The sequence below is a fragment of the Mustela erminea genome, chromosome 3 (genome assembly GCF_009829155.1).
Source record: "Mustela erminea isolate mMusErm1 chromosome 3, mMusErm1.Pri, whole genome shotgun sequence".
Classification (NCBI taxonomy): Eukaryota; Metazoa; Chordata; class Mammalia; order Carnivora; family Mustelidae; genus Mustela; species Mustela erminea.
In genome coordinates, this window is record NC_045616.1 from 102801383 (window position 1) to 102823619 (window position 22237).

The following is a 22237-nucleotide window of genomic DNA, read 5'->3' on the forward strand; positions in this document are numbered from 1 at the left end:
TGGGTCTCCTTGTGGCTCCCGCAACTGGGTGGGAGCGCGTCCCCAGGTCAGGACAGAAATGATGGCATTGAATCCACACCTTCCACCTAGCCCTCCACATCCTCCCCTTCTCTCCACACTGCCAGGTCTGGGAGAGGGTCCAACACTTCCTTGGGGAGGACAGAGCCACAAGATGGAAGGAACCTACTCTCCGGGTACTTGTGAGGGGCAGAGCTCCCCCAGCCACCCTGGGACTTTACATGAGCACGAAATGAGCTTCTGTTGTATTACATCACGGTGATTTTCAGGTTGCTTATGGAAATTCGCTGACGTGGGCTATTATCAAGGAGGCATCTCTAGTCCAATTTCCTGCCAGCCCGGAAAGCTTCTGTGACAGCCTGGATTTCCTTTTTTTCTGTAACAAATAATTACTGAGTACCAAACAGATGCCAGGCAGTCTGAAGGGCTTTATGGAGACAAGCTCAATTAGCCCTCACCACAATCCTGGGAGCCAGGCGCTGCTGATGATTTGGCTTGGCTTGCAATGAGGCAAAGGATGCTCAGAGGTGTGAAGCATCTCAGCCAAGGTCAAACATTTGGGAAGCAGTCCAGCTGAAACTAAAGCCAGGACTACTGGAGATGGACAAAGCCCTTCCTCCACCTAGTGCCATGTGCCTCTGCTGAGCACATCACTCGGGGACAGCCATGCCCTATGTGCCAGTCCCCGTGCTGGGTCCTGCAGGAGGGAGCCACAGCCTGGAGTCCTTGTGGCCAAACAGGAAGAGAGCAAGGGAGGCACAGAGCACAGAGACAGATGGAGAGAGGAGGGGCTGGCACAGCCAGGAGGGCATCGCCACTCAGGAAGAACGGGAAAGGCTTCACGGAGGAGGTGGTGCTTAAGGCTGGCTGAGGACGGTGGGTGAGATTTCAGCAGGTGGAGACAAACAGGGAGTTGCTATCTCATCCTGGATCCACAGGAATGGGCTCTGGACAAACCCAGCACCCTGTCTACTGTAGGGGGCCTAAAAGACTCAGACAAATCTTCAAAATGCCTCTCTGTAGCAATAAAGAATGAGTATCTGGGGAAATATTTAGGCGCAATAGCAAATAAATAAATAAATAAATAAATCAAACACCTCTCTGCACTAGATGAAACGCTCCCAGTCCTTTCAAGAGGGGCCATACAGGGGCAGCCGGGCCATGTTGCTCGCACCAGATGAAGGTGAAGCGCCACCAGTGACATCACATGGTACCCTGACAGGATGCACTGAGAAAGGCACTCCGCTCACAACCCAGTCTAATCTTGAGAAAACAGCAGGCAAATCCCGACTGAAGGCCATTCTTGAGGACACCCGGACAGTGCTCCTCAAGGCTGCCAAGGTCATGAAAAACGAGAAGGACTAAGGAATTGTCCCCAAACATAGGGGACTGGGGGTACATGACCACTGGATGCAATGTAGGATCCTGGATTGAATCCTGGAGCAGTAGAAGGACACGAGTGGAAAACCGGTGAAATCCATATAAAGTCTGGATTTTAGTTAATAATAATGTACCAATTTCAGTTTGTTAGTTGTAACTGGTGTGGTCATGCTTGGTGTGAATCATGGGGAAAGCCAGATGGGGGTAACTGTACTATCTTCACAAGTTTTCTGTAAACCTAAATTATTCCAAAATAAAAAGTGCATTTAATTAAAAAGAGCAAGAGAGAAAGAGAAGCAAATGCCAGAACAAAAACAAGTCTCATGAGTTCGCGGTTTGAGGGAGATTCCTGTCTGGTCCAGTACATATACCCACAACTAGAACTGAGCCTGGCACACAGTAGGGCCCCAGTAAATATGTTCAATGAACTGGCTTCACCACTGCAGCCCACTCTGGCCTGCTCACGGGGGTTTCAGAGACCAGTCCCACCTGCTCCCCACTGGAAGGGTTGCACCCCTCTGTGTGGCTCCCCAGCAGGGGCTCACTGGTGGTAATCTGCCCATAGACGTGTACTGTGACAGGAAGTGATCACCCCGGCCTGGCCTCCTCTACAGTGACCCAGAATTCCTCCTAGGTTTCCAGAGAAACAAACTGTAAACAACTAACTAGCTGGCGGGTAACATTGCCCGCAGCAATTTTTTGCTAGAAATGTCTCCAAAAGCTAGGGAAACAAAGGCAAAAATGAACTCTTAGGACTTCATCAAGATAAAGTTTTTGAACAGCAAAGGGAAACAGCTGGTTGACAAAACCAAAAGACAACCAACAGAATGGGAGAAGATATTTGCAAATGACTTATCAGATCCAAAATCTGTAAAAAACTTATCAAACTCAACACCCAAAAAACAATCCAGTCAAGAAATGGGCAGAAAGGGGCACCTGGGTGGTTCAGTGGGTTAAAGCCTCTGCCTTCGGCTCAGGTCATGATCCCAGGGTCCTGGGATCAAGCCCCGCATTAGGCTCTCTGCTCAGCAGGGAGCCTGCTTCCTCCTCTCTCTCTGCCTGCCTCTCCCCCTACTTGTGATCTCTGCCTGTCAAATAAATAAATAAATAATAAATAAATAAAATAAAGAATAAATAAATAAAAGAATAAAAATAATAAATAATAAATTAAAAAATAATAAATAAATAAATAAATAAAAAGAAATGGGCAGAAAACATGAGCAGACATTTCTCCAAAAAAGACATCCAGATGGCCAAAAAATGCTCCACATCATTCGGCATCAGGGAAATACAAATCAAAACCACCGCCTCACCTGTCAGAATGGCTAATACAATGTAAGAAACGACAGATGCCGGCGAGGATGTGGATAAAGGGGAACCCTCCTACACTGCTGGTGGGAATGCAAGCTGGTGTAGCCACTCTGGAAAACAGCATGAAAGTTCCTCAAAAAGTTAAAAATAGAGCTACCCTATGACACAGCAATCGTACTACTGGGTATTTATCCTGAAGATACAAATGTAGCGATCCAAAGGGGCACCTGCACCCTGATGGTTTTTTTTTTTTTTAAAGATTTTATTTATTTATTCGACAGAGAGAGATCACAAGTAGGCAGAGAGGAAGGCAGAGAGAGAGGAGGAAGCAGGCTCCCCGCTGAGCAGAGAGCCCGATGCGGGACTCGATCCCAGGACCCTGAGATCATGACCTGAGCCGAAGGCAGCGGCTTAACCCACTGAGCCACCCAGGCGCCCACACCCTGATGTTTATAGCAGCAATGTCCACAATAGCCAAACTATGGAAAGAACCTAGATGTCCCTCAACAGATGAATGCATAAAGAAGTGGTATGTATACACAATGGAATACTACGCAGCCATCAAAAGAAATGAAATCTTGCCATTTGCAACGATGTGGGTGGAACTAGAGGGTACTATGCTGAGTGAAATAAGTCAATCAGGGAAAGACAATTATCAAGTGATTTTACAAATACGTGGAATTTAAGAAACAAAACAGAGGAGCATGAGGGACAGGAGGGAAAAATAAAACAATATGGAATCAGAGAGGGAGACAAACCGTAAGAGATTCTTAATCATAGGATACAAATGGAGGGTTGCTGGTGGGGAGGTGGCTGAGGGGATGGGGTAACTGGGTGATGGCCATTAAGGAGGGCACGTGATATGATGAGCACTGGTTGTCAGATAAGACTGATGACTCACTGAACTCGACCTCTGAAACTATTAATACACTCTGTTAATTAATTGAATTAAGAAAAAAGGATGGCAAGTAACATTAGGCATGTCCATGGAGTAGCCCCCCAAAATTGAAGGTGATAACACTTGCCTCCAGGGCACAAGAGTGTGGTTAAGAAAGTCAGCTCTGGCATCACAAATGAACCCTCAAGTCTCAGCTGTGTTACCTGCAGTTTGTGCGACCTTGGCCAACTCCTATCCCTCCTTTCTGCCCAGCATCCTCAACAGACAAACAGGAATAATATATAGCTCTTACCCAATAAGAGGATCAACTGACGGAATCCAAGCAAAGCTTTTAGCCAGGCACTTGCTAAATGGGGACTATTGTGGGCACCGTTGTTATCACAACAGTCCTGAGAAGTCGCCTGCAAGATACACACTAGAGGCTGAAGGTATTAAAAAGTCTGGAGCAAGGAGTGTCACTCAAGTTGAGCTTTGGCTGGAGAGGAAGGCTGGGTCCAGTGGCAGAGCTGGCCGTGCTGTCCCAGTACTGCCCCAAAGAGGAAAGTCCTATGGCCCAGGGTTGCCTCTGCCCAAGCCCACAGATCCCTCACTTCTCTGCCTCGGGCTCCAAGCCTGGCAGACCACCTTCAGCAGTCCTGGGGCTCTGCCCCAAGTCCTGTCCACCCAGCCAGCACATGGTCTCACACTGGTACGTGTGACACACAGGCTGCCCGCTGCCAGACATGGGCCACTGTCAGCCCCCGGAGGGCGTTGCTTTGGCCAAGGATCCTGTTCCACAAAAATAAAACCAGAAATGATTCCTAACCATTTTCACAGAATTTAAAAGATTTTCATCATTTTCTGAAAATGAGAGAAATCTGAGGAGGACGGAACCACAGAGCCGCATTGGTGCTGCCCCTTCCCGATAGAGTGTCGACTCCCATGAGCCAGAGCCCACACCAAATCACCTTATCTGCCTGGGGCTCAGTGGCTTCAGGGTATGTGACCAACCATTTACTCTCCAGAGCTATATAGAAACATTTCTCCCAAGAAGACATACAAATGGCCAACACGTACACGAAAAGCTGGTCAGCATCCCTGGTCATCAGCAAAATGCAAATCCAAACCACAATGAGCTAGCACCTCACACCTGTAGGGTCGCCACAGTCCAAAGTGTTGGAGAGGATGTGGAGAAAGGGGAACGCTTGTGCACTGTGGGTGGGAATGCACACCAGTGCAGCCACTCTGGGAAACAGTACGGAAGTTCCTCAAAAAGTCAAAAAATAGGAACACCCTATGATCCAGCAATCCTGTGACTGGGTATTTATCCAAAAGAACTGAACTCAGGATCTTGAGATGTCTGGACCCTCACGCTCAGAGCAGCATTAGTCACAACAGCCAAGATGTGGAGACAACCTAGAGGTCCAAGGACAGGTGAATGGGTCAAGAGAATGTGGCGCAGATGTACCATGGGGTATTATTCAGCCTGAAAAAAGAAAATCCTGCCATATGCAACAAGATGGATGAATCGTGAGGGCGTTACGCTAAGTGAAACAAGCCAGTCACAGAAGGACAGCTACTACGTGGTATCTGCTTATGTGATATCGGACCCAGTGAAATTTGAAGAAATAGAGAGTGGAATGGTGGGCGCCAGGGCTGGGGAGAGGGGGAAATGGAGAGCTACTCTTCAAGTGGTATAAAGATCCAGTCATACAAGATGAGTAAGTTCTAGAGGTCTGCTGGACAACTGATAGTTCATACTATCACATGCTTAAAAATTTGTTAGGAGGGTAGATCTCATCTGAAGCGTTCTTAGCACAATTTTTTAAAAAACTGCATTAGTAGCGGGACCCATACAGTGACAGCATGAGGGTTTCTTACGGTGATAGAACTGTTGTGTATATCGTGCACCCGAATGTTTATAGCAGCAATGTCCACAACAGCCAAAGTATGGAAAGAGCCTAGATATCCATCAATAGATGAATGGATAAAGAAGATGTGGTATATATATACAATGGAATACTATGCAGATATCAAAACCCCAAAATCTTGCCATTTGCAATGAGGTGGATGGAACTAGAGGGTATTATGCTATTTCTCTGTCAATCAGAGAAAGACAATTATATCTCTGATATGAGGAATTTGAGTGGCAGGGCAGGGGGTTGTGGGGGGGGGTAGGGAGGGAAAAAATGAAACAAGACAGGATCGGAAGGGAGACAAACCATGACAGACTCTTAATCTCAGGAAACAAACTGAGGGTTGCTGGGGGGAGGCGGGTGTGGAGAGGGTGGCTGGGTTATGGACATTGGGGAAGGGTACGTGTTATGGTGAGTGCTGTGAAGTGTGTAAACCTGGCGATACCCCTGGGGCAAATAATATTTATATGTCAATTAAAAAAAATAACTGTTTTGTATCTACACAGGCTTGGGGTGGTTCTACAAGAGAAGGTCTTGAATTTTGAGGAGGAGTACACCAAAAGTCAATTTTTTTGTAGGATTAATTTTAAAAAGAAACTAAAGAAAATAAATTACTAATAACTGTGTCTGTCTTGTGGGGTCAGGGTGACTTTCAAATCCAAGAACACACCTTGCCCAGCACAGCACTCAATCTGTTGCGCGAGCTGAGGAACCGTCAGGCATTCCTAGTAAGATAACTAGTGCCTCCTTTCCTCCTCCGAAGAGATGCCAGCCCCGGACTGGAATGCAAGAACAAAAAACAAACGCCATAGAAAGGTTCCTGCCACAACAGGGTTCAATGTTTCAGGCACCTGTGACTATACTTTGTTTTCGTAAGAGCCAGGCTTCTCATCTCCAATGGGTTTCCAAAACTGAACCTTTAATCCATTTCAAAGGGATCTTGCTTCCTGCCCAGCTGTGCTGCCCCATGGGTTACAGGAGAAAAGGGCTCCAAGGGGAGGATTACAGTGGCGGGTGTACACCAGTCCCCAGGGCCCTTGAGGTATCAGGTGAGTGATCCATCTTGTCTGAGGTCAATTTCCCTGGATGTAAAATAGGGACAATAATGCCCCCTCGGGGTTAGTAGATTTGTAAAGCACCTCGTATCCCCTAGCTCTCAGCAGGACGGGGAACCCTGAGTTTCTCCTGCCTCTCCCAAGGGCCAACAGTTATAACAACAAATACAGCTAGTGTTAGAGGGTTTTTTTTTTTCCCCTGTTCTACACTTTCCCTGCTTATATAACCAATGTAATTAAGTTAACAGACCTGAATGTTAAAGTTGACAACAGACAATTAGGCTAATTACTACTTCCTTAAAGGATCAATTAGGGCTGCTTCCTACTCTGTATTCTGAGAAATGGTACTGGGCGCCTTGTGAACAACAGGGTGGCTTCAACAATCAGTTTGACAAAAGCTGGCTGTACCAAGTGATCTGGCTTCCTCTCATGCAGGACTTCTCAGTGCCTTTAGAAAGGGACACACGTGTTGTGAGTCTCCAAGTCAGAGTTGCCGTATGCAGCACAGAATGAAAGACAGTGTATCAGATGAGTCATATAGAGCAGGGTTTCAGCAACCTTCCCACACATCCAAATCACCTGGGTAGCTTGTTAAAGCACAGATTCGGATTCCGGGTGGGCATGAAATTCTGCATTTCCCAGGGGCTCCCGGGTGATGCTGAAGCTGCTGGTCTGGGACCACACTCTGAAGAGCAAGGACATCAATGGAAAGGTAAGACCACTTATCAACCCCCTGACCACCGAGGAACAGTCCCAGAGTAGGGAAATGGCTTGCTGAAGGTCACACAGGAATGACAGGTAGGACCAGACTCCACTCCCAGCCTTCCCTACCCTAGAGCTCTCTGCTCTGCTTCCTATGGGTTCTCCCGATTTTCAGCAATCTTCTCAGTCTCTGTCCTGCACTAGAGTCATGTGAGGGCCTTTCAAAAAATACTGCTACCTGACCAGTAAAAAAACACTGGCCCCGACCCTCAGAGCCTGATTATTAGGTCTACAGTGTAGCCCGAGTTGGGGGACTTTTTTAAAGCGCCTCCAGTGATTCTAATGCACAGCCAGTGTTGAGGGCCACCGATATAGAGGCGGTGGGCAAGCTTCCCCCTGGACACCCTCTTCACATCCGCCTGCCCCTCTAATGCCTGAAGAAAACTGCCCAGCAGCAAGTCCAAAATAAACTAGGAAAAGATGACTAGATGGGAAATGGCACTTGACAAGGCCACAGCTGGCCAAAGCCCTGTCTCAAGATAATAGGTATCACAGTCGGGAATTCCAACTGCCTTGAGAGGAGAGATTTCCAGCTCATTCCATGTCCAGATGAGCAGGTAAACACGTGTTCTAGGCTTTAAAGCCCAAGTGGCCAATGTGGGAAAACCTGGACCCTCAAGAGTGAGATGCTCTAAGTTAGCGTGAGATGGTTAGTGGGCTTCTTTAAAGACAATTTCTGAATCGAGTGTCAGGCCAAATGAGGCTGGTTAAAAAAAAGAAAAAAGAAAGAAAGAAAAAAAAGCTGATGGCATTAAGCTTCTTAATGAGCACAGTAGGGGAAGAATTAGAGATGAGAAAGTCAGTGAATCCAATTAGAGGAGATTCCCATTCTCTCTGAACTTGCTGAATGGAAGGGGAAAAGGTTTAGAGATGAGCCTACAGCCGGAAAGCGGGGCTCTGGAACCAGAGGGCAACAGTTCAACCCTAGCACCTTCTGCCGATTCACACTGGTCCTGTACCTCAACTGGCTTATCTGTAAAGTGGGACAATAATTTGTGTGGTAGGGGTGCTGTGGGATTAAAGGAGTTGATATACGTAAGATCCTTGTAACACTGTCAGGTCACTAGTCAGTAGTAAGTGCTCAATAAACAAAATGCTGGCTTCAGTGTTCACATCACTTTTCCTCTAATCTTCATCTCCCTTTTGCCATCATTTTAAAGCCCATTTATGTTTTTTAAAAATTGTTGTAAAGTAGGGTGGCTCAGTCAGTTAAATGTCCGATTCTTGGTTTTAGCTCAGATTGTGATCTCAGGGTCATGGGATCGAGCCCCACATCCGGCTCCACACTCAGCGTGGAGTCTCACTAAGAATCTCTCTCCTTCTCTCTCTGTCCTTCCCCCCATACACTCTTGCTCTAAAATAAATAAATCCTTAAAAAAAATTGTTCAATAGTATGAGTTTCTGTCAGCTTCCCCAAGCTCTTCCTGGAATAAGGCAGGGTAGAAATACAGACACTCAAGTTAGCTAACAGCTGAGTGTTTAACTATGTGCTCAGAGCCCTTGTGGTGGCTGGGGCTTGCCTGGTGCAGACTGAGGAGGGGTCCAGGTCTGCAGGGCCCCCCTCAGACAAAGCCACATGAAGAACTGAGGAATTCATACTTGATCCTCAGAGCAATGGACCCTGTTTGAAGGTTGAAACCAGGACATGAGAAAATCAGGTTAACTGTGGAAAGCTTTACTATGGGAAAAAAACAAACAAAAAAACAGGTCAGCTTTGGAAAGCTCATTCAGGGTTCTCTCAAGAAGGTCTGGGGTCTCCTGGAGTAAGGCCAGTATGAGAAGCAATGTGACACAGTCTGGTGGCAGGATGGCGGGGCGGGGGGGCGTCCCCTGCTTATTTTAATGCTCTGCTGTCACTGTCCTGAAATTCACAATATTTTTCCAAAAAGGGATTTTGCATTTTCATTTGGCCCTGGGCCCTACAGATTACAGAGTGACCCTACCCTGCAGGGACACCTCTCTTGCCCCTACATCCACCCAACTAGGTGAGGCAGTGAAGGTTACCACTTGTCTTTAAAATGAAGAACCCGAGGCTCTGAGAAGATAAACTAACAGTCCCATGGCTTGGCTGGTCGGTGACAGGGCAGAAGCCCTGGTGACCCAGGGCTTAGGGGTTCAGCTCATGGGCCTGTGGGAAGGCCTGCCATCTCTGCCCTCTGAAAGCTGTACTCAGGCTCTTCTGGGCCTCCAGGCTGCAGGCACTGTCCCCCACCCCCACCCCAGGCTGAGCAGAAGGTAGGTGCTGCTAACCCCTGCCAGCCGGAACTGGGTACAGTCAGAGCCAACACCCACGGATCTGGGTCACAAGGCCAATTCCACAACAGCAACTGGCCAGCGATTAATGAAACAATTCAACAGGAGCAAAGCAAACACAAGTAATCTTTGCAGGCCCAGGATCCCGCCTCCCCCAACCCCCAAAAACAACTTAGAGCAAATTCAAGGAAGGAAAGGGGAAAATTCTCCACCAAGGGCTGAAAATCTGCCCAGTAAAGAAGAGCTGGCAGATCAAATCACACCATGCCTTTGACTTCCTTAACAGACCCTAAGAGGCATTTCCAAGAGCGAGTTTGGCTCAGGTACTGTTCTAGGCACTGAAGTTACAGCAGAGAATAAAACAGATAAAAATCTTTGCCCTAAGGGAGCTCATGTTTTAATGGGAGGGAGAAAGAGAATAAGCATCATAATTAAGTGAATTACATAGTGTTAGGAAATATAGGTGCTTACATGTAATAACACAAATAATGAAAATAGTGGCCAAAATTTATTGGGTGCTTACTGTGTCTAAATGCTTTACACACATTGACTTGTTTAATCCTCTCAACAATGGGTACTGTTCTCATGCCCATTTCACAGACAGGAGAACACATAGAAGGTAAGATGCACAAGGTCCCGTAGGCACTAAGGAAAAAAAGGAGTATTGATAAGAAAGGGCAAGAGGGCAAGAGATTGCTATTCATCCCGTCCCCCGCCACCGCCCCCCAACACCTCCTGATTCTGGTTAGTTGTTAAGGCCAGAAAAACAGGCAGGAAGCCTGGTTTTCTTCCAGGCCTCTAGCTGGGAGAGGGGGTCCAACCACAGTATGCCCCTCTCCCTTCCCCCACAGTTCTTAAGAGATCTGACAGGGTTGTGGGACCCTTCAAGTCTTCCCTTTGCTCCCAGAGCTATGGCTTTGGAGCTAACCGCCCTGAGTTCAAGTCCCAGCTCCACCAGCTCACTAGTATATGGCCCTGGGCAAACAGTTTCTACTCGGCACAGCCTCCCATTCCTTTGATTTAAAATGGAGATCCAAGTCCCTCTGGCAGGTGATAAGAGAACAGACTTCAAGTCTAAGCCTCGCAGTGCCTTGTCTGGGGGTAGATGCCCTCCTCCCTTCTCCCCAGGGCTGAGAGGGCAGGGCTGCACAGCTGGAGCTCTGTACTGTGGGCCACGTGGCAGAGGGCTGAGCATGGTAAACATCTGATGAATGAACACTGAAGAGGAAGAAGGTGTGTGGGATGGTAGAACCTTCCTTAGAAACTAAGCCCTGGAATTAACAGATCTTAAAGTGTGGGTTACTAGGCACAGATGACTCGTCCTCCAAAGCTCCAATGCATAGTGGTGAAATCTATCCTCACTGTTCTATGGTAAGCCCAAGCCCTCAAGAAAATTTATAAAACAAGACCTCACTGAGCTGGGGTCCTCATGGCACCAGGCATGCCAAACCTTCAACTCAAGGGGCAGCAGGTGAGAAGCTGGGCATGACCTAGATCCTGGCCCACCCCTCGGTCTAGCTCCCTTGAGGTGCACGGCAAGACCCTCAGCCTGGAGCCTCAACTTCCCCCTTGTAAGGGGTGAGATGCAGAGTCAAAGGATTCAATGACCCAAAGTGGCGGTGTCCCCAACAAAGTCAAAATCACTGCAACCTAAGAAATTGCAAGGGGTTGGGGGTGGGAGGTCAGGGATCTTTACTATCAGCCTGGGTAAGGGGAGGCTTTGTGGAGCCAGAATCCATGTGCCAACCACAGCTCTCACGGGCCAATGCTAAGGGTCAGTGTAAGGACTGTCCCCTGATTCCATCAGAGGAGCTTTCCTTCTTTGGAACTGCCCTGGATCTGCAAGCATTTGCCTGAGACACTGGTGCCGGCCTCTGGGCTTCATGGAAGGGGCAGGAAGCTGGCAGATGTTTACAGATTGCATGGGTGCCCAGGAAAGGCTGGAGTACCACATCAGCCAGTGCCTGGGGGTCACTGCCAGGCTTTTCTTCCTGGGAAGGTTGTCACTTTACCCCGACTTCACTCTCACCTATGTGGAGGGAAGGGGCAGGCGAGGAGGAAGAGTTCCCTCCTGTGAGACAGGCATCAGTATACCCATTTGTAGATGGAGAAAAGGCCTCACGGAGAAGCCCCCCATCTACTGATGTCCTGCTTCTGAGCTCTAAACCCTACAAGCCTCTGATTTCAATGCTTCTCATGCTCCTCACAGTTGAGGACCTAAATTCAGCTCCAACCTACAGGTAGTGAATTTTAGAGCTACTGAGAGGGTTCAGATTACTTGCCCAAGTCATCCCTTCACAGAGCTGAGGAGAGGTCTTAACCTAGGGCCTTCGCCCCTAACTTCTAGAATCTACGGAGCTGCTCAGTTGAGGAGGCAGAGCCAGGATGCTAATCCAGCTCTTCCCATACTGAAGCCCTGCTATTTTCCTGGCCAGACCCCCACAGTGTGGCCGTCTCAGGCCAGGGCATTCCCTGGGGCTCCATACCTCAAAGGAAAGTCTGGCGGAGACCCCTTCCCAGGCAGGCTTTCGGAAGGCCTAGCCCAGCACAACGTGGACCATGAGGCAGCTGGACCCCACAAAGGACCCATTGTAGTGACTGCAGAAAGCCAAGGCCAGACCAGGCTGGGCCCTCTGGGGAGCCCTGCCCATGATGCCCCCATACCGAGTACAGGACCAGGACTGACAGAGGACTCCTGTGCTGCCTAGGCTGGGGCAGCCTCAGCCTATGGAAACCTAAAACCCTCCAGCTGCTGCCCCGCGGTAACCCGGCTGCAGACCCCTGGGGCTCCCTGGGGGCTCACCGGAGGTGCCCCCCGGACGCACCTGTCAGCAGGGGCGGGGTCCACCAAACGAGGCTCCATAGATGGCAGGAGGGGGGATGGCTGGTGGCGTGAGTTAATCTGTTTCCCAGACTGGGGGGCGGGGGGCAGGAGATGCGGGATTGCGTGGGGTTTGCGTGGTGTCGGGGCAGGCTGGGGATGGGGCTCAGGGCAGGGAAGGGGTGGGGCGGCCGGGAGGTGGGTGGCTTGGCTGCACGAGGGGGCCCTCAGAGGTTCCGGCTGGCTTTGTGTGCAGCAAGGGGGCCGCCCCGGGTCCCCGCGGGCCTGCAGGAGGCATGCACAGGGCTGGGGGCTGGGGGCTTGCTCTTGCGTGCGGGGCAACAGGAGTCCCCGGCGTGCCCGACCCCGTGTCCGCAGTCGCCACACTCACCGCCTGAAGTCAAAGGGCATCGTGCCGCCGCCGCCGGGGGTGGGAGCGCTGCAGGCCAGGTGGGCTGCGGCGCCGCGTGGGTCCCAGCCCGCTGCCAACGCCTCCTCCGGCCGCCCCGCCCCCGCCGGCCGCCCACAGCCCCCGACACCCGCCGCTCGCCTCCCGCCGCCGGGAAGTGACGCTCCGCGCAGCCCATTGGGCGCTGTCCGCCCGCCCCCGGCCTCCCCTTCCGCCGCCCGGTTAAAGGGGCCCGCGGGCCGGGAGGGGGAAGGGCGGGCCTTTGGAGTCTCGGCTGGAGTGGGGAAGGCCAGGGAGCCCCCAAAGACGCATTCGTTCCTTCGAAGCGTTCCTTCACTTTCTCTCTGTGGTCTTGGGCAAACCTCAGCCTCGAAGAGCTCCTTTGCATTTGTAAATCAGTTTCCTTGTGTTGTGAGGATTAAATGAATGAATGATCCAGATTTGAGTCGCGCATAAGGTCCAGCTCTGAGAAGGGAGGAGGTCAGGCAGTCCCACACTCGTAGCGGACCCATCATTTCCTTGCTGTGCCTCTCTGGGAAAGACACTTGGCATCTCTGAGGCCCCACTGCTTTCCACGTCTGCACAAAGAGGGCGATGACATTTGAAGGGCTTTTTCCTGAGGGTCTGAGGAGAAAGTTGGGAGACTGGCTTAGTGCAGCGCCTGGCACCCGGTAAAGGGCTGGATCACTGGAAGTGATTGCGGTGGACCAGATAGCTGTCTCTGCTTCCATCTTCCACTTAAGGTTCATTCGAACCGTTTTCCCTGAGAGCTGGCTGCTAGCCAGGTCCCCCCAGGGCAGGTTGGCTGCCTCAGACACATTGCAACCTGCTCTGTGACATGGCCTTTCACAGACCTCTCTGAGCCTGTGCTTCATCCTGCAAAACTCACAGGGAATCAGCATCTCCCTCCAGGATGGGTGGATTAGAGGAGATGGTAGCTGAGGTAAGGCAAGACTGGTATAAGGGAAACTAATTCTGAACTTGCCCTGGGGTTCTGTCACTGGCCCCACCTCCAATCTTTCCATCACAGGGCTTGAAAAATCCCTGGGGAGACAGGTGGAGGCTCATGTTCTAAAAGCAAGGCCAGAAGGCAGTTTCCTCATCTATAAACAGTAGTAAACCATGGTACCTGTTCCTCTGGGAGGATTCAGAATGCACAGTGCCAGCACTGGGTCTGACAGGGTGGGGCCCGTGAACCAAAATCTTCCCCTGGAGATACACCATGGCCTGATCAGTTGTCTCTCCCTCTCTCTGATCTCCAGCATTACCTTTTCATTCATTCATTCATTCATTCATTCATTCATTCAACAAGTGGCCTGGTACTTTGGAGAGACAGAGGAAATCAGCCTGAACTGGAAATCTGGGATAGCAAGAAGGGTGTAAGTGCTCTCTGTGGCCCGCCACCAGGCCCAAAGCACTGTTTGTTGGCCCTGTGCCAGAAGGGAGTCATGCAGTGATGGGCTTCTGACCACATGTCCTCCCTCCTCAAAATGTGGTCCAGTCTATCTGGTGGTAGTACACAGGCCAGCTGCATCATGGGGCAAATTCTAGGCCCTGTCCTGTTTAATCAGGTGTGCACTTAGCATGATCTCCAAGAGATTTGTTGGGGCATTAAAGTTTGAGAGACACTGTCATAAAGGACCTTACTCTTGGAAGCAGACAAGGGTGGGGATTGCCTTGACTATTCCTTTTGCCTGGAGTACTTTCTTCTTTGTCTTCCACCCTGCTATATGGGCAGAGAATGTGCCTGTCCCCCAATATCTCTTCTCCCTCTCTTCGTAACTATGAACCATGTGAACAACATCCAGACCCTGGAACCCCAGTGCATGGGTTCATCCTCCAAGTTGTCCACTTACTGACTTGTTTTACATATGTATCTCAGCTTCCCCATTTGTAAAATGGGGGGCAAGAGTAGTACCTTCCTCGCAGATCTATTGTGAGGATGAAATGAGTTGATACGTGTCAAGGACTTAGAACAGTGCTTGGCACAGAGTCGTGCAAGATAAGGTTGACTATCATGGCTATTTTTGCATGGTGATGGAGCTCTAATGTTTGGCTCCTCGTATGGGAGCTCAGAAGGAAAGCTGTATTTTTCAGCTTCCCTTGCAGCTAGGTGTGGTCATGTGACTAAGTTCGGGCCACTGAGATGAAAGGGGAAGCATCTTGTGGCAGCTTCTGGGATAGATGGTATATATTACCCTCTGTCTCTCTGTCTCTTTCTCCATATGGCTGCCCAGAATATGGATGCCACCATCCTGGACCCCTGGTGAAGGTCATGCAGAGCAGAGCAACAGGGTAGAAGGAACCAGGATCCCTGTCACTGAGTGGCACAGTCCCTGTCCTCAAACACAGACATCCCAGACAGCTAAGCAAGAGAGATTCCCAGACAGCTAATTCCCAGACATCTAAGCAAGAGAGAAATAAACATATCTCTTGTTTAAGCCACCTTTAGTATGGATTTTCTGGCCCTTGCACCTGAACCTAACCCTAAACACCTGTTCAGACTAGTTAATGACTCAACAGCTCAAATCTGGCATGTGGAATTGGCCAGGACCCCCATTATAGGTTTGCATGGCACCTGTCATTTTCCTTGGGAGACCATGTCACAATTCGCAATTAGATTATTGTTAATTGGCTAATGTCTACCTCCCCATCTTGACCGGATGCTCTCCAGGGAGGATGGATGTCTGTTTGCTCACTCTAGTATTCCAGCATCCAACCAGAGCCCGCACATGGCAGAAGGTCAATGACTCTGTGTAGAAGGCTGGATTGGGTTTCCCAGGGAAGTAGGGCTTCCCCCCGAACAGAGAGGCTGGGGAGGAGAACACATCTACAAGGATCCCTGTGGGGACCATTGGGGTCATGAAGCAGACCAAGCTGCCAGTCCCAAATGAACCATCTGCCCAAAAGAGAGTGGGAGATGGGACTGAGGAAATCAGATTCTGTGCTGCAGGATGTAGGAAAGTTCTGGATCTCTTTGACCAATGGAGTGACTTAATTTAAGTTGGGTTTTGGGATTACTAATCTTGTAGGACCCTATGGTAGCCAACCTCCAGTGATCATCATCTGATGTTCCCATGCCCTTGTGTAATCCTCCCACAACAAACAAGACTTACTTGGGTAACCAACAGGACATTGCAGAAATGACAGCGTATGACTCCTGAGCTAAAGTCACAAAGGGCATTGAGGTTTCCGCTTAGGCTCTCTTGAATCACTTATTCTGGAGGAAACCAGATTCTATGTCACAAAGATACCCAAGCCCCTTTAGAGAGGGGCCAGGAAATAAGGCCTTCTACCAATAGCCATGGGGAGTGAGCCATTCTGGAAGGGGCTCCTGAGCCCCAGTCAAATCTTCAAAGCTGCGGTTCTGGCCCACAGCTTAAGGACAGCCTCACAAAAGACCCTGAGCCAGAACCACCCAGCTAAGCTGCCACTGAATTCCTGGCCCTTAGAAATTAGATGAGATAATCAATGTTTATTTTAATCCCCAATGTTGTAGGGTAATCATTTGCTCAGTGGAGCAATGAATATGTTTTAAACAGCACCTTCTCCCTGCCTTCCTCCACCTCACGCACAACTGGCCAGTAAGACAGTACCCAAGACGAGTGACCTGAACACACTGCTTCCCTAGCTGGGTGTCTGAGTATGAAATGAAGGATAATAATACCTTCTCTGTGACAGGACGCCTCTAAAATCGCCACCCTAATCAAGCCACCTCCTGGGATTCATACCCTTGTGTAGTCCTCTTCCTTAGAGTATAAGTTGGACTTAGGATTCACTGCTAAAGAACAGAATGTGGCAGAAGATGTGGCATGTTCCTCCTCAGACTAGGTTGTGAAGAGATTATGGCTTCTGCCTTGGGCCCTCTTGGGGTCACTCACAGGGGTTGCCCTGGGCGAGCCAGTTGCCATGTTGTGAGGCAGCCCTGTGGAGAGGCCCACGGAAGTTGGCTGGTGTGTGAGAGGCCCGTGAGACTCTCCTGAGGCCTGACTACAGCCTTGTGAATGAGCTTGGAATCAAACGGACCCTGCAGCCTCAGCTGAGGCTCGAGGCGACCGCGGCCCCGGTGGGCAGCTTGATTGTGACGTGCTGAGAAACTGTGACCCAGCAGCATGGCCGAGCTGTGTGTGGATCCTGGGAGGTAACAAGTGTTTGCTGCTTTAAGCCACTAAGTCTGGGGTGATCTGTAATACAGCCTGACAAGTGCGTGGTCCTGAAAGCATGCTGTGAAGACAGAGTAACACGGGCCTAGCTCATAGCAGGTGCTAAGTAAATGCTTGCTAAATGAATCAGTCAGTACACAAATGAATGTTCGGTAACACAGGACGTTACCTGGAGCCAAGTGCTCACTCATCTCCACTCCCTCCTGCCAAACAGGTCACCAAAAGGTGTTTTAAGCAGGGGGATGGCCAGGTCTGATTTCCTTCTCTGACATGGGAGACTGGTTTGTGTTCCACAGGTGTTGCTGGTTCACCTGTGGTTGGTCTGGATGGTGAGAGATTAAGAAATAATCATCTTTTGTCGGCTCAGAGAGGTCTTTTTTTTTTTTTTTAAGATAGATTTATTTATTTATTTATTTATTTGACAGACAGAGATCACAAGTAGGCAGAGGTGCAAGCAGAGAGAGAGAGTAGGAAGCAGGCTCCCCACAGAACAGAGAGTCCGATGTGGGGCTCGATCCCAGGACCCCGGGACCATGACCCAAGCTGAAGGCAGAGGCTTTAACCCACTGAGCCACCCACGCGCCCCTCAGAGAGGTCTTGAGGGTAACTTAGGCCTTTGAACAACAACTCTTTTTTCTCGCTCTATTCAAATCTACTCACCAACTAGCAGAGATCCATTCATGATGACTTAATCACCGAACATCTCTTGACGACAAGACCTCTGGATGAACAAGAGACAGCCCTCCTCTCAAGAAGTCAGGCAGGAGGTGAATAACAGCACAGTACCACTACAAAAAACCAGGGTCAGGGCACTAATTCTTTGTGCCAATGCAGGGTTGTGTGGCAAGTGCCATGATATGGGCAGCACCAGAGGTTCCTGGGAAGCCAAGGAGGGGTTCCTGATTGCTCCCATAGGGGTGAATTCATCTGAACTCTTTCAGTTGAAGGTGAAAGAAATCATCTCAAATCAATGCACAGTGCCTCAAGTGGGGAAAAAAAAAAAAAGGTCCAGAGGTAGATTTGGGTTTCAGACACGGTTGGATCTAGGCACATCACATCAGGAATCCCTCTCTCTCCATCCTAGCCTCATCTTTTAAGTTCTGACTTCATTTCAAGGCAAGCTTGCCCTTTGTGGTGGCAAAACGTCTGACTGCTGTCTCAGGCTGCTGTTTTCCCACTCAGCAACGTCAGCAGATGTGATGACCCACTTTGCTGAGACCTCCAGCCAAGTCTCCAGGGCTGATCCACGAGGGCCTTGCTTACGTCTCAGCCCTGACCAGTGGCTCCAGGAGAATGGAATGTGCTGAACACGAGCCCCTAGTGCCTGGAGTGGAATCAGACTCATCCTATACATGCACAGATTCAGATGGGAGATGGGTGGCTTCCATAGAAGGGAAGGATGCTGCCAGGCCTATATCTTCTATAGGCTCAGGGAGTGTTAGTTGACAAGTGCATTCATGTAGGGGGAGGCAGGATACATCTTTTGCCCCAGCACCAGCCTCTATATCCTACACAGGGCGCATTTTGTGGGAGGACACATGGGTGCGTCCACTCAGTGCTTCCATGTTAAGCCCAGGTGTTTCCCAGCTATGTAGGAAACTACTCGGTCATGAGCCCCTGGCAGATAGTGTTCTAGCATTTTCAGTGCATATGAGGAAATCTCAACTCTTTGGATTCTCTTTTTCTGAGCCCCACCTTCTTCCTTTTTCATGAGTCTTCACTCTGTCTTGGAATCCAGATACATCTAGGTGGGTCTAATTTATCATGCAAGGTGCAGTTCAGTCTTACCTCTTTCTTGAGATCCACCTGCCTGACCTTTTTCTCCTTGGCACATTAACTATTCACTGAAGTCCTGCTCTGTGAGGCACATGACCCACATGACCCACTGTGCTTTTTATTGTTTGAGCCTGTGTTTCAGTCCTGGTTCCTCCATTCTCTGGGCTGTGTGACCCTAGGCAAGTTACTAAACCACTGTGTGCTTCAGTTTGCTCATTGGTAAACTGGGTTAGTAATGTTCGTATCATATTAAAATGCCTTGATAGGGGCCCCTGGGTGGCTCAGTGGGTTAAAACCTCTGCCTTCGGCTCAGGTCATGATCTCAGGGTCCTGGAATCAAGCCCCAAATCAGGCTTTCTGCTCAGCGGGGAGCCTGCTTCCCCCTCTCTCTCTGCCTGCCTCTCTGCCTACTTGAGATCTCTGCCTGTCAAATAGATAAATAAAGTCATAAAAAAAATGCCTTGATATAAGGCCAGCACTTAACACAGGATCAAACACATCATACACATTAATAAAACTGCAGTGCCCGTACCCTTCCACTCTGAGAATTCTAGGAAGGGTGAATGAAAAGGTAGTGTTGTTTGGTCCATGCAGGAAGGGGGCCTTTGTCTCACACAGATAGGGGACCTATGGTCAGCCTAGAGCGTGGCATTTCATCCACACTTATCTTTTCCTTTTTTTTTTTTTTTTTTTAAGATTTCCTCTATTTATTTGAGAGAGAGAGAGAGAATGAGCAAGGAGGAGGGGCAGAGGTAGAAGGAGAAGCAGACTCCTCATGGAGCAGGGAGCCCTATGTGGGACTCGATCCCAGGATCCTGGGACCATGACGTGAGCTGAAGGCAGATGCTTAACCGACTGATCCACCCAGGTGCCCTCATCCACACTGTTCAAGAGTTGTGAAGGTCGCCTGTTCGAGGTCTCTCCCAGATGGTGCTAACTTCTGCCTCCAGCTGTCGTCTTTACGAGCTGCGTGACTCAGGGCCACCGGGTCACTTTCTTCAGCTCTGGCCCGGAGCTCACCTGGACCCTTTCCTGCATTGTCTGTGGAGTGGCTTGGGGCTGGGTGGGGTGTGTACAGCTGGAGACTCAGCCGTGCCCCCTTCCCCGTGGGCTTCTCCCTCCATTCCACTCCTTGGCTGGACCCGAGGACTGGGGAGGACTTTGTGTGGCCCAAGCACAAGTGTGTGTCACAGTGTGTGGGTGTCACCATGCGTTGGCAGTGCTGACGTCCAACCTGGGCAGGTAGGTCTGTTCTCCCAGCTGATGACTATGCCGTGCCTCCTCAGGGTGAGCTGGTGACTGGCAGACTGTCAAAGCAGCCTTAGCTCTGAAGAGGAAATAGAATTGGGAGGCCCGGGTGTGCCTTCACGTAACTGAATTAAGTCCCTTCAGCTCCGTGAACCTGAACCTCAACCTCTTTCTGTGTAAATTGGGAATCTTCAAGGAGTAGAGGGCATTCCCTGATTCATTCATGAGTCGATGATACAACAGCAAACGGGACAGAAAGTCCCTTCACACACAAGCGTTTAGAACGCTGTAAGTAGTGATAAATAGACAAAAGCCCAATAATAATATGTCCTAGGGGTCCCCATCCAGATCCACACATTTTCCAAGGTGCCTGCAAACAGAGAAAGTCCAAAAGAGTTGCCTGACAAGAGATGAGGTCAAAGGTGGAAGGGAAAGCTCTGGGGTCAGGGAGCAGGATCCTAGGCCCAGCTCTGTTGGTTCCTGTCTGCTTCACCATCCGTTGTCTCGTTCCCTACTATAGCCTTGATTTCCTCCTCTGCAAAATGGATGTGGCACCAGGTCATGGGATAGTTGGGAGGGTCAGGTGTTTATCCTTATGGTCGTATTGGAGCCCCCATTACTTTTAATATAGTTCTAGCTGGATCTCTCAAGTCCCATTCCCTCTCTGGTCTCATGGCCATGTCAGTGAAGTAAGATCTGTGGGAACAACCAAGACCCCTCCTTGCTCTATGAGTTTATTCTTTTTTTTTTCTTTTTCATTTTTTTTCTCCTTTCCAAAACAGGTGCATTCTTAGCAGACCCTAGATATGGCTTCCTACTGAGTTAAATTCAAGAAATCCTGACTGAGCCCCAGGAAGTGTTTGGATATTAGGAGTGTACATGTCAGCCCGACCCTCCTCTCTAGAAGAGTCATCCCATCAAATGACCTCTTTATGCCCTGCCCAACCCCCCCCTTCCCCATGCCAAGTCATATATTCATCAAGAACTCTAATCTGGCCTAAATCAGAGTTATTAAAATAGAATTAGCTTTTGTGATTTTTTTTTGTTTTCAGGAACTAATTAATTAAAGGAATAGTAATTACTTAATTTTAAAAATAACATATGAAAAAAGATATTCAAACAGGAAAAAGAGTCCACAGGGGAGAGTGTCTCTCTTGTCCCCCCAAACCCTAGCAGAAGTGACCACCGCTGAAAGTTTTCTTTACTGGACTGGGTTTTTTGGTATTCATTGGTGACCGCAGCCTTTCTTTGGGAAGAAAATGGACATAGACCTCTCTCTGCTGTCTCAGACAAAAGCTTTGAGGCCAGGAAGGCAAGAATGGGAGCAAGAATGGGAACTTCCCAAGGAGCTGAGGGCCCACCAGAAGGCCAGAGTGTTGGCAGTGTCCTCAGGGGCCCTGCTGAGGACCAAGTTCAGTCTTTCAGGCCACCTCCAGAGGAGGTCTTGGGGTCAGAGGTTGGCCAAAGACACCTTTAACCCACTTCCAAGAAACCTACTAACCCTTTCAGGAAAGGTCTTCTACAAATATTTGTTGAGTGACTATGGCAGGCCTCCAACTCAGGGTTGAAATTAGGGTGAATTAGGAAATCAAACTGGAAAGACCCCAAATCTCACTATGAAAGCAAACAAAAGGGAGAGAACATTGACTGAAAAGCTACTCTCTGTTAGGGCCATTTGTTAGGCATTTTATCTTATTTTATTATTTTATTTATTGTAAAGATTTTATTTATTTGACAGAAAGAGAGAAAGAGCACAAGCAGTGGGCGCAGCAGGCAGAGGGATAGGGAGAAGCAGGCTCACTGAGCAGGGAGCCCGATGCAGGGGCTCAATCCCAGGACCCTGAGCTCATGCCGGGAGTCAAAGGCAGATACTTAACTGACTGAGCCACCCAGGTGCCCCTGTCAGGCTATTTTTAAATTATTATTTTTTTTAAGATTTCATTTATTTATTTGACAGAGAGAGAGATCACAGGTAGGCAGAGAGGCAGTCAGAGAGAGGGGGAAGCAGTCTCCCCGCTGAGCAGAGAGCCCGATGCGGGGCTCGATCCCAGGACCCCGGGATCATGACCTGAGCCAAAGGTCGACAGATGCTTAACAGACTGAGCCACCCAGGGGCCCCTTTAAAATTAATTTTTAAAAATACAAATAGTATAAGAATACATTTTCCATGTAAAAACAAAAGTTTGCCAGATAAAGTCAAGTCCCCCTTCAATCTGCAGCTCCTGTCTTGCTTTCCTTCTGCCTCTCC

The 22237-nt window shown here is 49.3% G+C and overlaps 1 protein-coding gene and 1 long non-coding RNA gene across 2 annotated transcripts in view; both read right to left on the reverse strand.

Annotated features, from left to right (window-relative positions):
• The window catches only part of ERGIC1 (endoplasmic reticulum-golgi intermediate compartment 1), a 105339-nt gene extending 92161 nt beyond the window's left edge, over nt 1-13178 (reverse strand). Inside the window, exon 1 of the mRNA XM_032334901.1 lies at nt 12785-13178. Coding sequence (XP_032190792.1) covers nt 12785-12804 — 20 coding nt within the window. The 5' untranslated portion in view covers nt 12805-13178. The remainder of the gene's footprint in view (nt 1-12784) is intronic.
• On the reverse strand, nt 10062-12777 carry LOC116585508. The gene is made up of 2 exons (XR_004283671.1): nt 12398-12777; nt 10062-10217 (listed from the first exon to the last, which is right to left on the reverse strand). It is a non-coding gene; the product is annotated as an uncharacterized LOC116585508 (long non-coding RNA).
• Nucleotides 13179-22237: the final 9059 nt, after the last annotated feature.